General features: G+C 38.6%; 1 protein-coding gene across 3 annotated transcripts in view; it reads right to left on the bottom strand.

Moving 5' to 3' along the window:
- The window catches only part of GATB (glutamyl-tRNA amidotransferase subunit B), a 67,662-nt gene that overhangs the window by 40,184 nt on the left and 8,739 nt on the right, over window positions 1–18,739 (bottom strand). For all 3 annotated transcript variants that reach the window (XR_793179.2, XR_793180.2, XM_003205442.4), the window contains exons 3-9: window positions 11,889–12,002; window positions 8,615–8,813; window positions 7,572–7,694; window positions 4,257–4,370; window positions 3,110–3,194; window positions 2,700–2,744; window positions 490–679 (exon numbers count right to left, since the gene is read on the bottom strand). Coding sequence is in view for 1 of the 3 variants with exons in the window: in XM_003205442.4 (XP_003205490.1) it covers window positions 490–679; window positions 2,700–2,744; window positions 3,110–3,194; window positions 4,257–4,370; window positions 7,572–7,694; window positions 8,615–8,813; window positions 11,889–12,002 (870 nt within the window). In the remaining 2 variants the exon portion in view is untranslated. The remainder of the gene's footprint in view (window positions 1–489; window positions 680–2,699; window positions 2,745–3,109; window positions 3,195–4,256; window positions 4,371–7,571; window positions 7,695–8,614; window positions 8,814–11,888; window positions 12,003–18,739) is intronic.

Raw genomic sequence — 18,739 nt, forward strand, 5'->3', positions numbered from 1 at the left:
AAGAGACCAGATCAACTAGGGCAAAGAGATTTAGAGTATGTGTTTTCCTTCTGCAGTCAGGAGGGTATGCCTATTAATTTGTCAAGTAACGACAATGTGCCCAGCCTCGCACCAAACCCAAACCCAAACCCAGAGATAAGAAGAATAAGCACTTGCAAGCAAGGATTTGTCAGCAGGAAGTTTGTTGCAGTCAGTCACTAGTTTGTCCATGTGTAGACAGACAAGATCAATATTAAGTAATAGTTATCTGACTGTACCTTGTATGAGAAATGCTTCTTTTAGGCACACAGTGCAAGGTTTCTTTTTTCCCCACTAATATATGCATGTGGCTTCAGGGTATAGAAGTAGGCAACAAACTGGACATATTTCCAAATAAGAAAATTCATTAAAACTGTTAGCTGGTTAATAACAACATTCATAAATGTTTTTGAATACAGTCCAACTTTTAGAGTTGCTACGTTTATTTTCGCACTTGATCAATAGACCTACCACTAAGGTGAAGCTGTGTTCAGGAAGAATCCCATACAGTTCAACAAGCTTTGCTCTCTTCACACTGGGAAGGTCAGGAAGTCTCTCATGAATCCAATCGATATTTACCACTTGCTGATGGTTCACATTAGCTGGCAAAGATTTAGCATCGTATAGAATCAGTGGGGGAAGATTTGGCTCTGGCATAAACCTAAAGATGAAGAAAAACACCTTTAGAAATATTGTCAGTCAAAAGCTAAACAAGAAGGAAGAAAATACATACGATAGCTTTATGCTGACTTGGAAATTACATTGTCGTCTTTAATAAAATATTAAAAATTCATGACGGTATGTCAGAGATCAGTTCATCAGCTGTTGCAAAGCCCCTATTCTCCTAAGTATTTGCAACTACTTGTCAAAGTCAGTGATAAAAAAGGATTAATTATATTAAGAATAGCAGTAAAAATAACAGTTACGGAAACAACTTATTTCTTTTGACATCAAGCATTAACTGTAGATCTAAACAAAAATGGGAGTGGACTGGCAGGGAGAAACCCAGATTGACAGCCAACCACCAGGAGTGACCTGGGCAGGCTGCGACCTTTTCCATGCGGGCTTGAAAAACCTTGATGAAATCCCATGCTGTGCTAAAAGCAAAGTTACTGCACTCATCAGGGTGTCTCCACAGAACAAAAAACTCACTTAAAGACAAGGCCAATTCAGACCACTGCAATAACTGCAGTTGAAGCAGAAACCTCACTTTCACCTGATCAAATGAAGGGTTCAAAAATTTCAGGACAAGGGACATGAAACACCCTCTATGATTTTTATTTCAAATCTGTCTAAACATAGATCTTAAGTCTGATGCATAACATGCAAGCAGTAATTTACAAAAAATCTGAGAAAACAGTTTAATACTGATCATAATCTAAGCACTAATAATAATCTCTCCGGTCTTCATTTGAAATATCTTAGACCAGTTTTGCACACGTTTGCCTAAGTTTTCTTCTGCATTTGTTCAAACTAGCCTTGTTAAATATGTCAGCAATTACCAAGGAATTCATAAAATGACTACTGTCTTTTCTGCTGTATTTCTACAATTGCTATTTCAAAAAGCAGATTTAAACATAAAGTTGGTGGAATATTTTCAAAATCCTTGCTCTGCATCAGTATTGGTGTATGTACAGTTAAGAGGAAGAGAGAACTGAGAGGCTCTCAAAGTTCTGCAGAGCTGCAATTCTCCAACTGGCAAGTGACCTCCGGGAGCAACAAGAAGATTGAACCCAAGATGAAAAGTCAGGAAACAACTAAGTTGATCAGCATTTTGATATCTCTAACCATAGAATGATGGAGGCATGCAAAGTTCAGTAGAAGAGGAGCTCAGAGACCTCAACAGTCACTGAGCTGCACTTTTATGCCCCATCCCATCCAGACACCACTCTTATTATCTCTCGTACAAGAGCACTCAGCAGATATGCTGTTGTTTTGCAGCACTGACCCAACATTTATTCCCAGCAGCACTGCTTCCTGACAGAGTTATGCCTTATTCTCTTGCCCTCCAGATAGATTTTTCTTGGTTGACTATGTATGGCTGTGTACGTTTGACTTTGCTGAGAGCAGATTATAGACTGTTCACACAAATCTTTAGCAATCGAACTGTGATGGCTGCCATCTCACATCAGTGGAAGGCAGTAAGTATTTAGCTGGGTAACAACTTCAGTAGGTCTACATACATCTTAAGGTAGAAATCTGCCTACAAATGCTGATGCTCCTCAACAGTAGTTGGGATTTTTAAACAGTGTGTATGATCACAGAATTTAAGCATGAAGAGGCAGGGCCTGCTATACAAGAATCATTTCTCTCAGTACATATTTAAAGCAGGAACGGTGATCATCTCAGAATATTCTTACATTTAACATCAGGCATTCTTAACAATATATGTGCACTGGCCAAAAAGCAAACCTTCAAATTACCCACTTTTAGCTGAATTATTCCAGATTAGTTCTTAGGAAAAGCTTTTGTGTCTCATCACTGCTAAATCCAATAGTCTATGGAATCTGGATGTGAACTTGTCAGACTCGTACTGATTCTGATATGTTTCTTTCCACTGGAAGGTCAGTTTCCACACGCATTATACTGATTAACTTCACAAGCTTTTTACACTGTCTACACTTAAGATATTTAATAAGTTTTCAGTTCTTGAAAAGGTAACTTTATTTAAAAAGAAATACCGATAATCTTGCTTTCCCTCTTTATCTCTCATTGGTACAGTGCACCTAAAATAAAACAAAACAGATAAGACATGAGAAGTGGTACACCACTGGATTCCCGGCAAAAAGATAAAACATAAGCCTCACCTCATGAGGATCAGTAGAGTGCCTTAAAGCCACTGCAAAGAAAGTGTGTATGTACAGAGGCAGCCATTTTCACCCAGACACCGCCTGAGGTAGCATACAATCTGTTGTATAAAAGCCTCAACTTCAAGAATAAGTTTCTACCATTGAAAAGAGCATGCTTGTGAACATAAGCTTTAGAAGACAGAAGTTGAGCAATATCAAGTTATCTCCCCCAATCTGGTCACCAGGCATCCCTAGCACTCTAAAGCTGTTATTACTGATATTTCTCCAGAATAAGAACTCACCCAAGCTTAGAATCAAATGCTCTTGTTTCATTCAGAACTGTTCCTCCATTTTCAAGTTCTTTAATTTGCCTCTGTATTTCATAGTCTGGCAGAAACATGAGAAAAAAGAATAAGTTTACTATATTGCACTATTAGCTTTTGTACACTCCACTATTTCATTTTCCACTGCTGTGCAATAATGAAAAAGTTAGTTGCTTTAACCTTAATAAAATCAACAGCAGTAGATGCAGGCAGAATTATTAGTCACTGTCTTTCTCTCCAGCACAGTTTCTTTCTTTGCATGTTTTCCTTTAAATAGAAAGCATTTTCTTCCAGGCACTGCGGCCAAGCCATACATTCCTAGTGACCTTTCTTTCCCTCAGTGGAGTATTTGGAACAAGAATTCTCACATTCTCCTTGCCAGTTATATTTTGGAGCTGTAATGATCATCCTTTCTTGCTCATACCCAAGTTGCATCTGAACTTCACGCATACAATTTACTGTACATGCTGGAAAGCAATCATCTGCACTGAAGGACAAAGAGCTACTGCTAACGTATCTCAGGGCCAAACATACTAAACCCTGAATCATCTGCTTTGTTCTTCTGACGGGCAGAGGGATAAAAGTTGAAACTACAGACTAATGTGACTGCTATCCCCAGAGTATTCTTAACTAAGACTTCTTCTGTCAGGGAGCAACAAGAACAGGGCTGCTCCAAAAGGTGGGACAAGCTTGGAACCAAGGACCACCACAGCACAGGAAGTGCCCTTGCACATCTGAGCAGTGTGGACAGATGCATGTGCTACTAGCAGGATTTACTGATAGTCTCAGACAAGGTGAGGGTGAGAACTGGGTCCAGGGTGCACCCAGGGAGTTCAGTCAGACTGCAGCAGCAAAGGCCAGACACAGGACTGGAAACAAGATCACAGCACGGGTCCGAGGTCCATCAGGAGACAGCACTGGAAACTCACACACATCTGTGATGTAGGTCAGGCAAAGTCTTAAAGGCTTAAAGAGGACCACTGGACTAGGAAGAATGTGCATGGATGGGGTACACCCTGATAAAGATAGTCAGGGCATTTAAAGCCAACCAATGTACTCAGACATCTGTTTTACTGAGAACTCAAAGTATCCACAGTGCTCCAGTAACAAAGTAATCATCATTTACCTACTGCTTTTGCCAGGAATCTTATGCTATTGATATTCTTCACTTCAGTTCTTACTCCGTAAGGCTCTCCAGGGTGATGCACAGAAATATTGGCATCCACTCTCAGCTGACCCTCTGTAAAAAGAAACTTAATCATCAAAATAGTCCACCCTGTAAACTAGAGTAAAAACCCCGGAACGCATTAATAAACTTCACGTTATGTGCAGAACATTAACAGCAGGCTTCCATACTTTGAGAAATGAGTAACAACCAGTTCATAATAGCTTTCTGCTTTGATTCCATTTCGAGCTTCTGCCTCCAATCATTCGAATTTTTCTGAGAATTCAACCTTTTTACTTTTGATATTACTGTTCATAATTCTTCTCTGAGAAAACTATGGCACAGTGCAGGAGCATAGGAAAAAGAGCTTGTGATTCACTGCCCTTAAAAAAAAGGCAGAATTAGACAAGCAACTTAAAGCAGTGCTCTGTGAGCTTCCGTTCCTCTAAAAACAGCACAAAGATACTTTTTGGAATTACAATTTGATGGATATACACTACTCTGTTGTGAAATGCAATAACTTAGTTATGTTGAACAGTTTTTACTAAGGTGCCCTTGGAAATTTACAGCCCAAGGACAAAATGTCAGAAGCTGTGGATTTTTTGTAGTTTTCTTGTTCTTCTTCAAGAAATCGCAACCTTTTCTCTTCTCCAGATTTCCCTGGCTGCCAAAAACATCCAAACTGAACACGAAGTTACATATAAAAACGTCCTACACTGCTAGCTCAAAATGGGCTGATGTCCTCAGAGATCTCTGATGACTCAACCTCAAGTAAACAGGACTTTAATCTTTCTAAGATTTCTCCCTCCAAAGTCATTTCTTCTAAGAGAATGTTTGCCACAGTTATTCAACTGGTGGGAAAAACAAACAAACAAACAGGAGAGGCTGTATCATAAATAAACATAATTTCTTCCCATATGCACAGTGAACTTTTGTAGCCTTCCTCTTTGTGTTTAATTACAATTACTGGTAAAAGGAAACACACATTTGATGTTTCCATGCAGTATGGAAAACACAAAGTAGCTCAGATTCAAACCTGTGAAAAAGTCTATGGCTCAAAATCCATTGCAGTGAGCAAATAAAAATTGACTGGACAGTATGTGGTACATGTTGTAGAAGCAGGCTGGATGACAGTGCATTAATTTCCTCTGTCTTCAAAGAGTCCTTGCCAGACACAAATGAAGGACAAAGGCTATAGAATGACCCAGCATCTCTTTCAGGAGAAGTGCTTTGCATGTGCTTCCTCTTAGGGGTAAAATGAGTACTTGCTACAGAGTAGGAATATACTTGTCTTGTTCTTGCTTCTACTTGAGACACAGCCTGCTTCTACTTGGATGTAGGTGTCAGTGGGACACAATAATGAAATTAATCAGGTATAAATGAAAGGAGAGCCTGGCCTCAAATTGTTTTTTAGAAAAGCTTTTTTCCTTAAAGCCCACTTAAAGCCCAGCTTCTTTTCATTTTCCAGTGTAATCAGTTTTTCATTTGTCTACTGAAGTAACAATGTATAAAACTTGTCTTCACTGAACATGCAAATAAAACGCAAGTAAAATATGAGCACGTAAAACCCTTATTTGAAAACAAGTAATTATGCTGAAGTAAAACACAGTAGAAAATGCTTAAAATGTCACTAAGAAAAAATAATTTAAAGGCCAACTACACTGCAAGAAAAAAAGTATTCCTAACACTGGAGTCTTTCTCATAAAACCAGAAATCCCAATGCAGTGAAAGATACCACTGTGTAACTCCAATGGCAATATTTGGACCAAATTCAGAAGTGATGAATGATGGTTTACATGTATGTCCATGAAGGCCTTTGAAAAACTTTGTAAACTGGCTGCTTAAAATTAAGAACTGCACCCCTTTCTGATGTGTTTAATACTTGGTGAGAAAAGATTCACAAAGAAGTGGGCAAGGTGAGGCATTGTGTAAGCATATATAATGACTACCAATTATTATTTCCTCCTACATTTGATTAGAATTTGCATCACTAGCTATCATTTCTTGGGTCTCGTTAGTCTTTGGTGGACAGATCACTCTGACTCAGTTCTCTAGGAAATGCAACATTTAAACTGTGACCTGATTCTGCTGCCAGATCAGTGTAGCCATCCTTCACAGGCCAAAATAAACACCCAGCTTAAATTATGAACACTAGCAGACAGCACATAAACATGCAAGGGATGAATGCCCCAAGCTGCACTTCTAAAACTGTCGAGCAGAAGCCTGTTTGCTACCTGTAACTATGGGTTGGTTGCAAATCTTGGTAACATTGAGGCTACACAAAAATGGCACGTCCCAAATCATCCAATTGAAAAAAGAGACACGAGACAGAACCATTAGTCAGGAGGCTGAACACATGCTGTGCACATGTGCTATTTAGACTGGAAAAACTACCAAGAGTTCCAGAAAGAAGGGTTGGTGCCAAAATGAGGGATTCTCCAAATAAAGAGATCTCAGAAAAATTGTAGTGATCTTGGCTAAAAAAAGGTGGGGGAAATCCTGAACATCAGAGAGGTGTGTGGAGATAAGTGGCTGGGGATGCCTAGGGACCTCGGCTGCTAATGCCTGACACCGGTATCTGCAAGCTGGCTGCACAGCATGAACCAATGCAATTTTCTGCCCAGCGCCCCCCAGATCAGCAGTGATCTCCCTAGTAGAAGGGAAGTTGACACCTAGTGAACATAGTGCTAGAAGGGGAGGGTGAGCACAGAGTGAGTGTGCCAAACTATCAAGCATGGTAAAAGCTGAGATCTGGTTGGTTCTTAGATTAACCCCGGTATCTGCTGTAAGTTGCCATTTACCCTATTTCACACACACCATCATAAATTTACTGTTCTTACATCAATTTTATGGCCAGCTGAGACTTGACAGATAACTCAGAGGATGATCCATACTTCTACTAGTCTGTTGGAGCTAAGGGAACTAGCTTCCATATTCTGTAACTAATCCTTAGCACATAGCTTACGTGCTGCAGCACTGTAACAAGCAGCACGAGGACAGACAGGGAGAAACACCTCAAGAACCCTGGGGACATTCATTCCTGTCTAGGTTTTTCCTATAAAATCTAACACTGCAAAACTCTGCAGAGGAAAGCAGGCCCATAAGCGCATCTGAAGCATGGCAGACATTAGGGCAGGCTCTGAGGATTTTAAAAACAACAGCTAGAAAAGGCTATGGGTTATAAGCAACTGCAGAGCAAAATAACCAGAAGCTGCAGACTCCCACAAATGCAAAGAATTACAGGTGACAAGAGAACGTGCCCTTCCTCCTCTGTACCTGCCATGATTGCCTGGCTGCTCCCAAGTGTCTGAAGAATAAGCTGAAGCTCTCTGACTGCTGCAGCTGCTTCTTCCCCACAGCACATATCAGGCTCCATGACAACCTCCATGAGGCCGACTCCTATCAGGGAAAGACAAGAGAATTTCCAGCAATAGCTTTTGATCTCAGCGTATTAGAGCAAAACTGGCTTGGGCTTTTTTTGAGAACAAAACAAAAAGTGTATTATTTAGTGACTGTCACAATGGACTCAGGTACAGATGGCTATAAAAACTTTTCCTCCTTTTCTTAAAGGAGCAGACAAACTGCAGACCGTACTCCACCCTCTGACTGACATGCAGAACAAGCATATACATTCCTCTTGGGCTCTCCTCTGAGAGAACTCCAATTAAAAGCCTATCTGATTGCAGACTCAAATGCATTTCTCTTAAACTAATTTTGGAACAGACAGAACTGTAAAAACACATAGTAGTTTTTAATTTCAGTATCCCTTTCAAAGAACATGACCAGCCACAGCCTTTCACTTCAATGGACACTGAAGCATGATGCCCATTAGGCTTGCCATCCTGGCCACAGCCTTTTATTTTGTATTAACTTGGTTCATTCTGTTTACAGTTTTACAGCTTGAAGAGAAAATCTACATTTTTTTCAAAGCTAATAATTAAAAGAACTGTCTATCAAATTCCAGCAGCTATTCCTATACACAAACTTCATTCATTTATGCTCTAGGATACACTTTTTTTTTTTTAAACAACACCTTCAGTTGCAAGAGCTTACACAGCTGAGTGGCTCTACGTGACTGTCAGGCATGAGGAACTTGAACTAACAGATTACTAATTTGCTCTTGCAAAATGTCATCAACCAACTGCAAAAGGAAAGGCCTATTAAACATTCCCCTGCTTCAAGTGTAATGTGTTTTCATTTTAAGGAGAGAGATAACAGGCTGTTTTTATTTTTCACCTGTTTTCTGTCATTCGTTAATTTTTAAAAACTCATCTTAATATAGAAAGGAGGAGAAAAATAAGAGAATGGTCCAAGCTTACCAGCCCTGTTCAAGTCAATGAGAGTCTGGCTCCTTGCATCATCATGGAGACTTTTTCCACTGTCTTGCTCCAACTGAATTTGTTTAATCCTCACAGTTTTGGTCACCATCTGGCTCATTTTGTTATCTTTGCAGAGACTGTATGACAGACTCCCATTCACCGCAATAGGAACTCTTTGCTGAGTGATTTGATAGCCAGCCTGTCAACAAAATGAACTTTATACTCCAATAAAACATTCACATTATAGAAAGCAGCAGCATGTCCACGTACAAGTACTATAGACAAAGAACATTAAACTGAAATTGCAACATCTTCCACAATGACCTATATAAGAGGAAGGAACACATGAAAACAGGCAAATTCACATGTTATTTTGCTTCCCAACTGGGAATGAAGGAAGCTAGAAGATGAGACTAGAATTCAAATTAGCTGCGAGATCTGTGAGATCCCGCTTCAGGCAAGCATACAATACTATACTAACATAGAAACAGTCAATAATCAACTGCATGACCACTTGCCAACAATGACATAAATTTCATTGATACTGCCTTGGTGTAGCAGATAGACCAGAAGAGATTCTTCCACACTCGTGGTTCTGTGATCATGTTAAATTTTGTCTGAAGACAGTGAGTGTACTCAGTCCCCAAGCTGAGACTATCACTCATCTTCCTATGAGGTTGAATCTCCCTTTCTGTCAGTTCAGTAACTTACTCATTAGAGTGGAAGAGAGCGAGGCAGTGGGGAAAATAAATAAATAAAATGAAGAAAACAACAAAACTCAGTTTCATTAATGCGGCAATTTAAAAGCTAAACACTGCAACTCCATGCGAAGCACACAGCTAACAAATGCTACCTCGTATCCGGGACTCCAAGCAGAGGAAACTGCTAGCAAGAGATGGGGCTGCCAGTGGCAAGGGATTGCAATCGCCGCGCTGATGTAAGGTTACACAGATTGCTCCATTAGTGCTTTAAGGTGGGGTCCCTGTCTCCTAGTCCTCGCTAGCCTGCTTATGCCCCCAGTAGTGAGAACTAAAAGAAATCTGCCAGATGCCAACGAGCTGGGAGAAGCATTTGCATATTTTGCTAGGAGGAAGGGTTCACCCTAAGATTTAGAGATGGTGACAGTGCAATGGGATAGAGGACAATGGTCTGGCACACTGAATAGCTCAACTTATATATGCAATGAAGTGCATGACCTTCTAGCCATAATCAATACAAAAAGAATCCCAAACATAAAATAATTGACTCTATGCAGGCTATATTAACCATACAGCTCTTCTCATCTCCTAAACCTTCTCATTAAAATGAATTTTTAAAGCCTGAAATGCTGAGTGACAATAAATAACAAGAATCTCAGTTCCTATCCAAAGCCCTATTTTCACAAGTAACAATAATCCCATTGTCAAAAGACCCTAAGAACAGGATTTATTTTATCAGCTCTATACAGCTCATTAGCCTAAACTCTGCATCTTATTACAGAGTTCCCAACTACACTGTTGCACTGTGAAAAGCAGGTCGGGTGGTTTGTTGCCAATGCTTTAAACTACAGAAGTCAGTCACTAGAAAACCAGAATTATTAGCGTTCCAAGCTAATAAAAATCAGAATCTCCTTGACCAAGTTTCCACCCTTGTTTAGTAAGAGGCTCCTATAATTAACGTTCACAGACAACGGCTGTCCACAAGATGCTGTACACTTTCTTTCACCTTACTTTTCTCCTTTACACACTCAGATGTCTCTTTTGGACGACAAAACTTATTCACATAGTGTGTATGCAAAAGAGGGATGGCAGGAGAAATTGTAAGAATATCTGAGGTTGCTTTCATTTTAATAGCAGAAACATCAAACGTTTCAACATCTATTCAAACATCAACGTGCAAATAAACCTGTGATGTTTCTTTAAGATGTGTAAAAGAATTCTGAAAGCTGTGTTTGTTTTTTGCTATTTCATTTTTTTCTCCTTCAGGTCTAGAAATGGGTTTCTACAAAGTTTTACAAGCAAACTAAGTGTTGATAATTCAAAGTGATAATTCACATTCCCAGTAGCTCCCTACAGAGCCCCCATAAAATGGCCTCTCTTAATGGCTCACAAATATTAGCAAAGACATCCCCAGAAAGAAAATGAACAGTTAGGTTAACTTCATAGAAGGGAAGCTAAGACTCGCAACGCAGAAGAAAACAGAACAAAAATCTAGGCCTCAAACAGACAACTGTAACATCATTTTCCTTCCAAGATGGGTAACAAGTGTATTTGAATGCTTTTTGTTTAACTTCCAAGTATTTCTAATGCCAGAACAAAGAGTGGAAGGAAGAACGATGTAGTTAATAATACAGCACCTCTACATGCTTGTTTGGGACCTGAGCAATCTCCTATTCTGCTTCTGTGCATGTCTGGGATACCTCACCTAAAAAGAGGATAAGCTAACATGACTGATCTTTCTCAAATAAAAAAAAAAAGCAAGCAGATTTTTTTCTTCTAATGCAGTCAACAGGTCTTTAGCCTCAAATCAGAGAAAGTAAAACTAGTGTTCCTCTCTTCGACAGGTTCTCGAAAAACAGAATAAGCTGACAGAAAGAAAAACAGTTAAAATTAGAAAGAATGAAATTTCTATTCATTAAAATTAGGAAAAAAAAGATTTAAACGCTTCTGTACCCTGTTACAATGACAAAATTTCTTCTTTATTTCATTGTTTCTACACCTACACCAAATGCAGCAAATTGCATTTGATTTCAAGTGACACTTTTTAACAGATACGTAAGCTACCAACCAACCCTCACTTGTCTTCTTTCTTTTTAATTATTGGAACAACAGGCTGAGCAAGTTTTAAAAGGAAATTAAATATTTTCAGATCCTTAAGCACAAACAAAAAAGACACCATGATGTTTATGCCACTGAAACTTGTGTTTGTTATACATTCACTGTCAATGAAGGACTATTATCAGACTGCTTTTATCCTAACAGACAATTAATACTAAACACCAGGAATGGAAAACTTGAGGGGCAAAGCAGCTCCAGCTCCCAATTCAATTATGTTGAGCCACCGGAATCGTGCAGCTAAGCAAGGAGTCAGCAATCAGAGCAATCATATTCAATCAGTGAGCACCAGGGTACAGTTGTCTATTCATCAGGGCACAGCACAGCATCCTGTCGGGGTGAGCAGAACTGTGACTAAAAAAACAGCGAATGAATGAAAAGATTATTTTCCTATCACCACCCATACTCCAGACTTGTCCTTTCCTACATCTGTAAAGGGACTGGTTACACTGTGTACTTACAGGCAGATCTGCATAAAAATAGTGTTTTCTGTCAAACAAGGATTTCTTGTTTATGGTGCAGTTGAGTGCCAGGCCTGTCATCACGGTTGCTTCTACACATCTCCTGTTGAGAACCTAAGGAAACAAGACACAAGGTTTTGCTCGGATACTCAATATGCAACAAATGTTTCCCACACACTGCCTTATATGAAGTATATATTCAGTGTTGCTTGTCTTTAGACACCACGATACTTCTTTCCCTGAGTAGTTCTACTCATCATTAAAGCTGCGATAGCTACAAATCAACAAAATGTTAAAATGAAAAGATGCCATTTTCATTTTGGCATGCCATGTGAGATGATGTGCACTGTTTTGGTTGGCTACTTTTGCAATCACCACCGTAATCTTGCATGCTCAAAAATAAAAAGGCAAATAATAAAAAGCAGCAATAGACTTGCAACTAGCTGTCATGTCAGAGTGGGAGAACCGTGGATCTGCATTAGGGACTGCATTGCCATTTCATTACAATACCTCAGAATACCTGTAACCACCAAGTCACAGTGACTTCATGAGAATTTACACGTAGATTTGCTTAATAAAGATAAAATTAAACATGTATGTGCTTTGCTAAAGCAAAACCAAAGAGATGTCAACTGATCTCATGGCTACAAGTGTATATGTGTGTTTCTAGGACCCAAGAAGCCATTAGGTTCTTGACGAATGCCACTTGAGCTGAAGACCCAGCAAGGGTTTCACAAGGCAGCTGAATGCAGTTTCTCACTATGAATCCATCATTCTCAGAACTACGTCCTTCTAACTCCTCAGCAGGCACAGGATCCAGAGAAGGATAATTTCATTCCAAAAAGTGCTAGCAAGCAATGTTTCATAATTACAGCGTTTTTCAAATGTGCTCTCATTAATTTAACAGTTGGTTTAACTAACATCAAATTGATAAAACTGGAGAAAGGAGGAAAGAAAAGACCAAGTTAGCCTTAGTGCAACTCTGACATGTTCACACACAGTATTTTGAAACAGAAACAAAAGTTTATCCATCTTATTCTACAATGTAGACCTGCCAAGAAGGCAATTTCCAGTATAAGCATTAAAGAGGCACATTACGTAAAGGCATTTACCTGATTTCACCTGCACTTACCAAGACGTAATAGACTTAAATACTATTTTCTTCAGTGTTTTTGAGAATACCTACTTATTATATTTAACAGACTGGTTTCTGAAAACGGATTAAGAAACTGTACTTTCTCCATTGCCCAGGTGTTCACGTCAAAAAGCTATCAATTTGCTTTACTCCTCCAGTACAAAAAAAGAACTTCCACTGAGAAGTAAGAGAAACTCTTCGTACAGCAGAAGTTCAAAATCTGCTAATACAGACAAGAAATTAAATATTTAAGACATCTAACAAGAGAACTTTCAGGTCTTTAGCGTAGCTATATATGGCTTACTACAACACCTTACCTGCTGGGACACATTTTATTCATTAAATGTTTTTAAAGACACTAGAGCTGGTTTTAAAAGAAATAAGAGAAAAAACAATCCCCCTTAGAAATTCATGTGCAACACAATGAATGCTATTAGTCCTGTTATCAAAACAGATAACTTCAAAATATCTCTGTTTCAGTATGAGAACTGCAGTTCATCACACAGTAGATGATCCCGCCTTCAGCAATTAAATGCTTTCAGACAGAGCAGTAATGATATTATAAGAAAGCTTATAACAGTGCTTATTAACAGTTGAAATTGTTTGATGTTTAAAATACTACTACATTTCTAACTTAAAAAGCAAATTTTCCTCATTCTAAGGCCTTATGGCATAATACTATTCAGCTTTACCAATTAAGGAACTACTCCCATCAGCTCTTTACCAAGAAATCACTAAGGCTCTATCAAGACTGAGGAGACTCAAACCACCACTGCATGAAAGTGCTGAACCCATGCTCAGTGACTTGCAACATTTCCTGACCACAAAATGCTTGAGACTGATTCTAATTTGAGAACAAGACAAAACCCAAGCTCTAAACGGCAGTCCACTAGAGCCTTGTGGCATGTTCTGCTGGCAGAGTTTAGACAATGATTACAACACAGCTATCATCTTCGATCGCTTACTCTTGAGTTTTCGCCTCGAACAAGGCAAAGCCTACCTTACATGTTGTGCTAGGAGAACAATACAGTTATGGGGTGGAAGGAGTAACTCCCATACACTGCTTATATCTGTAAGAAGCTTCCACACTACAACTAGTGAATCACTTTGGTGGCTCTGGGGAAAAACTGGCATGAAAACACTAAGAATTGATTATTTTCCATGTAGTATTACTGGTCACTTAGATGCCTGCAAAGTATACCTGTCCCCAACATATTGGATCATACTAGCTTAATCACTGCAAACAGATCGTTGCTGATTCATTAGTACCACTTTGTAGTATTTCTTTATTGACTGATTTCTTATGGTGATAGAAGTCAGTGGAAAACTCATCTTTCCTGCTGTGCCACATGGAGATGTCCTTCTGCTACATTTAACTAAAATAACTAATAAAAGACTAAAACAAAAATAAAAATCAGATGACCCTCTACTTCCTCAAGAATCAAAAGTTATCTAATACTGCTCCATATCAGAAGTGAATTTCACTACTTACTCCAGCACTTGATGATCTATTCTGTGCATACAAAGAGAGTTGGCTAAGCAAACTACTAATTTCCTTCAAACTGACTTAACTTCTTAAATAATCCGCAGTGATAAATACCAATTCAATATGTAAACCTTCTCATACTAATGACCTAAAATAAATCCCTCCAGCTTGTTTATCTGGTAAGCTGTTATTAAGCTGACAGCTTTGACTAGCACCGAAGATGTAAATTACTGGCTTGAACTGACAAGCTGCCAATCGGATGCGCCAGCAGAGGGACTGGCCTTGAAAGAAAGCTATGCAGCTCCTGGAATAGCTAGGGACCAAAGAGCCAGAAAGCCATCTTAAATATTCCTGGTCTAGTAAAACAGAAGCACATTTCCTTGGCATTTACTTCAAGAAATTCCTGGAGAGTTATCGCAGAAGGAGGTGTAAATTGTTTGTACTGGAAACTCTTAAAAAAAACCTCAGCAATGGCACCTCAACAGCAGCAACGTCTCCCTTGTAGCTATGCTATCCTGCTACAGCACCGTGGTAACTGAGAGTTGAAGGAACAAAAGAACAACTCAACTAAGATCTCACTTGTTCCAATACTTGTATTTCTTTACATCCGCTTAACAAGGATAATGATGCTTTTTATAAATCTATCTTTATTTGCAAGGTCATTTTAGTCACAGACTTGGTTTTAAATACAAAACTATTCAATAGTTCTACAAAACTACATATAATACCTTAAATGGGATAAATTCCCACTAAAAGCAAATTTTGAATAGTTTATTTTTCCATCAGTAGCTTAACAGTAGATGACTATTTAATGCTTATACTACTGCATTTGAGAAAACTGGTTCCCTTTTAGATGAAGATTTATGTTTTTATATTTAGTAAATTATCTTGACACTTTAAAAAGTAAGATGCAGCTTTTTTTGTCTGTTTTGCTAATAAGCAAAACATAAGATAGATTAAAAAAGACAACAAAATAATCCACCTAGATCTCTTTCTTGATAAAAGTTTATTTCTGCTTTCCCTTTCTTGTGGCAGCAGCACACCAGGGGCGTGTGTTGCAGAACAAAGTACTTCTTGTACTAAATCCAATCAAGTTAACATAATACCCTAGAAATGTAAAAAAATAATAATAATTTAAAAAAAATTAGATCCCAGGACATACATTTTAATGAAGTAGATTCCATTTTAATTCATTATCTTAGGACCTCCGCTCCTACTTCTAAACATGAAGAAATCAGCATCCCATGATTACCTACAGGACTACTTATCTCAGAAATATATAATTTTAGTTTCTTTTCATTTCAAAAACAGCTGGAAGAAGGAAGTAGTGCAATGTACTTAACCAGCTCTCCACAGACCTGGTAGTAATCTTTAGAAACCTGAACAGATACATCTAATCATATTTCTCAGTACTCCTATTTCATATCACTCCGATTTTTATTTGCTTCCAATAATGGATATATTCAGCATTATTATTCTTGCAGTTTTAGAAGTACCACCTTGCTCCAATGTATGGTTCTTTGAAGTGCATTAATAAGTTAAACTTCAAAATAAATTGTTCTTTTATCTACTTAGTACAAACATAATGGCAACTCTTCAATCTGATACCGCAGTTGAGTACTTCAACATTCCTTCATGGCATCCTCCCCCACACACAGAAAGGCACAAGTGTCTTGAGCTATGCATGTACAGGATATGTAGGACAATAACCAAGAGCTAACTCTTCTCCAAATAACCCATTTATTTCAATAGAGCCATTGGGAACCACACTCCACCCCCTAGGCATACAGTAACAACAAGCCAACTGACATTTGTTTGGTCTTCAAAGAGCCTCAATATTCCAACAAATGAGGTTGTTAAGTGCAGAGAAAATTCAAAGAGAAGGCCAGCTTCAGTTAATAAGTCCTGCATTTCAGTCCACAGCATACTTCCAGCCTCAAGATAAGCTTTATGTTCTCACCCCTAAGGAAAGGTGCAAGCAAGCAGGGAAGGAAGTAGTAGAAATCTGAAATGAAATTTCAGACTAACAAAGAGATTTCAGAACAGGGAAAGAGAACAACATGACAACCGAGAAGTTGAAGCCGTACATAGAGTAAAGTATATCTTAATACATTTGGTAACCTTATCTTTCTGCTGTCTGGTATCAAAGATATATGCTGCTATACAAAATGTATTATTATCCCTAACCTTGCGTGGTGGCAGAGTTGGCTTGCAGTGATGCAGCACACACTTATACATGGCATATCTCAAAAATAAGGAACTCTGACATCTTAAGAAGTGCTCAGATCTCAAAGGCATTACTTTCTATGTATCCACAGAATAACAAGGCACATTCTCTTGAAGCTGAAGAGCTAGTTTAAGAGCTCATACCACTAGGTTTAAAATAGGACGAACTATCTTCTAGTAGCAGCGATAACCAGAAAAATTCAGCAGCAATACAGAGAGCAAGAACAGAAAGGTATCACCAAATTCAAAGCTATTTCAATACTCACTGCTGAGTTTCTCAACAACAGTTGCTAAAACCCACAGAAGGAAAATTTCATTCAGCCTGCTGTGTTCTCAGTGGAAACAATCAATTTTCTGGGCTGGCAGTGAGGCAGTCAATCCAGTGGCACAGCCTCAAATCAGTAATCCTTGTGTTTAAGTTTCCATCATCTTTGCTGCAACCAAATAAACTTGTGTCATTAAGAACTGGTTCCAAGCAGAAGCCACAACAACGCACTGGAAATACAATGGCTAATGAACTCCATAATCAAATACTGCATTTCTGTGGCATTCATCAAAGTCGCATATCTATTCCTTATGCCCTTCCTACTTAAAGCAGCATCTTCTGGGTATGCCACATGTTTTTTCTGTCCAGTCAGAAGGATGAGTACTCTGTTACGCCAGCTGAAATGCAAACCTATGCCAATGCTATGTGAGATTTAGTTAAACGCAGGAAGAAGAAAACAATTCAGTGCTTCTAGAGATCAGTGGCTAAACCATAAGTTAAACAACGTGAACAAAGCCAACACTGTGTTCTGAAAGAAAAAAAAAAAGTCTAACACGGGCTTTTAAAGGTGAATGACATTTGCTATCCAATGGTGCTTAGATTGTTAAATAGCGAATAAACTCAAAGCACTTCAGACAGAACAGAATTGAAACAGTATCTTAAGCAGCTCCCTGCCCTGTTTATTCTTGCAGGTTGCTCTTTGCTCCTAGGTTTGTCGAGGGTCTGTTCCCTTGTCTCAGTTGCTACAACTTCTGAAGTTCGATACACAGTGACTGTGGTTCTCTGACTTGGCTGTCTGCTCTCTGCTCCTCAACGTAATTTTTGAGTTCACCAAAAGCTCACAGCCCCTTACTATAAATCCCTCAGCCCTTTTTCGTCCATTTGCTGTCTCCTCATATGTACTTATTTGCTCACCAGAAAGAGCATCCAGGAATCCAACTTACACATAGAGGGTAAAACAGAAGAGGACCAACACAAACAAAGACAAGAATGTACTAATTCAAGCTAATAATAAGTGACACAACACAGCAAATCTTGCAGAACACTTTTTGTTAAAAAAGCCAACTAAAATTCTGTGTTAGAAGGCAAGTTTTTTGTTGTAATTCTTTATTAAAAGGCAAGAACAGCAGGACCAATGAAAACTTATTTCATACGAGTAAGTATCCAAGTTTGTTTTACCTAAGCAGTGATTTCAACCCTCTCGCCTCCAAGATTGCCTTCATCTTTTCCCCATTCCATCAAACATCCCAAACTCAATTGCTGACTTCCTCTTCATGCACTTCCTGATACACTGACGAATGCTTCAACAGACTCAAAATTTTTTCTAGACAAATTTGGCTGAACCTGGCAGTGAAAACGCATAACTAACATTTTTGTATAGAAAACAATGGTCACAATGCCAAAATCCACACGTGTAATTAATAAACTCCAGTGGCAAGAGCCTATATATTCCTTTGAAAATAAAATAATAAATAAAAATAGCCAATATTTACAGTGCCAAGGTGACTAATAACAAGGAGAATACAAAGAAATAAATTAATTTCACGCTAGGAACCAATTACTGCCTAATTGCACCAAGGTAAGTTTCAAGCACAATACATAAAACTGACAGTTACGCAACATTACACATGAGACAGCTAACCAAGATGAGAACAAAGACCCAGTCTACAATTACCTGACATCAAATACTGTTGGGCACTATTTCCTAAATACCTTTTAATGGAAAAAAAAAAAAAAAA

The sequence above is a fragment of the Meleagris gallopavo genome, chromosome 4 (assembly GCF_000146605.3).
Source record: "Meleagris gallopavo isolate NT-WF06-2002-E0010 breed Aviagen turkey brand Nicholas breeding stock chromosome 4, Turkey_5.1, whole genome shotgun sequence".
NCBI classification, from domain to species: domain Eukaryota; kingdom Metazoa; phylum Chordata; class Aves; order Galliformes; family Phasianidae; genus Meleagris; species Meleagris gallopavo.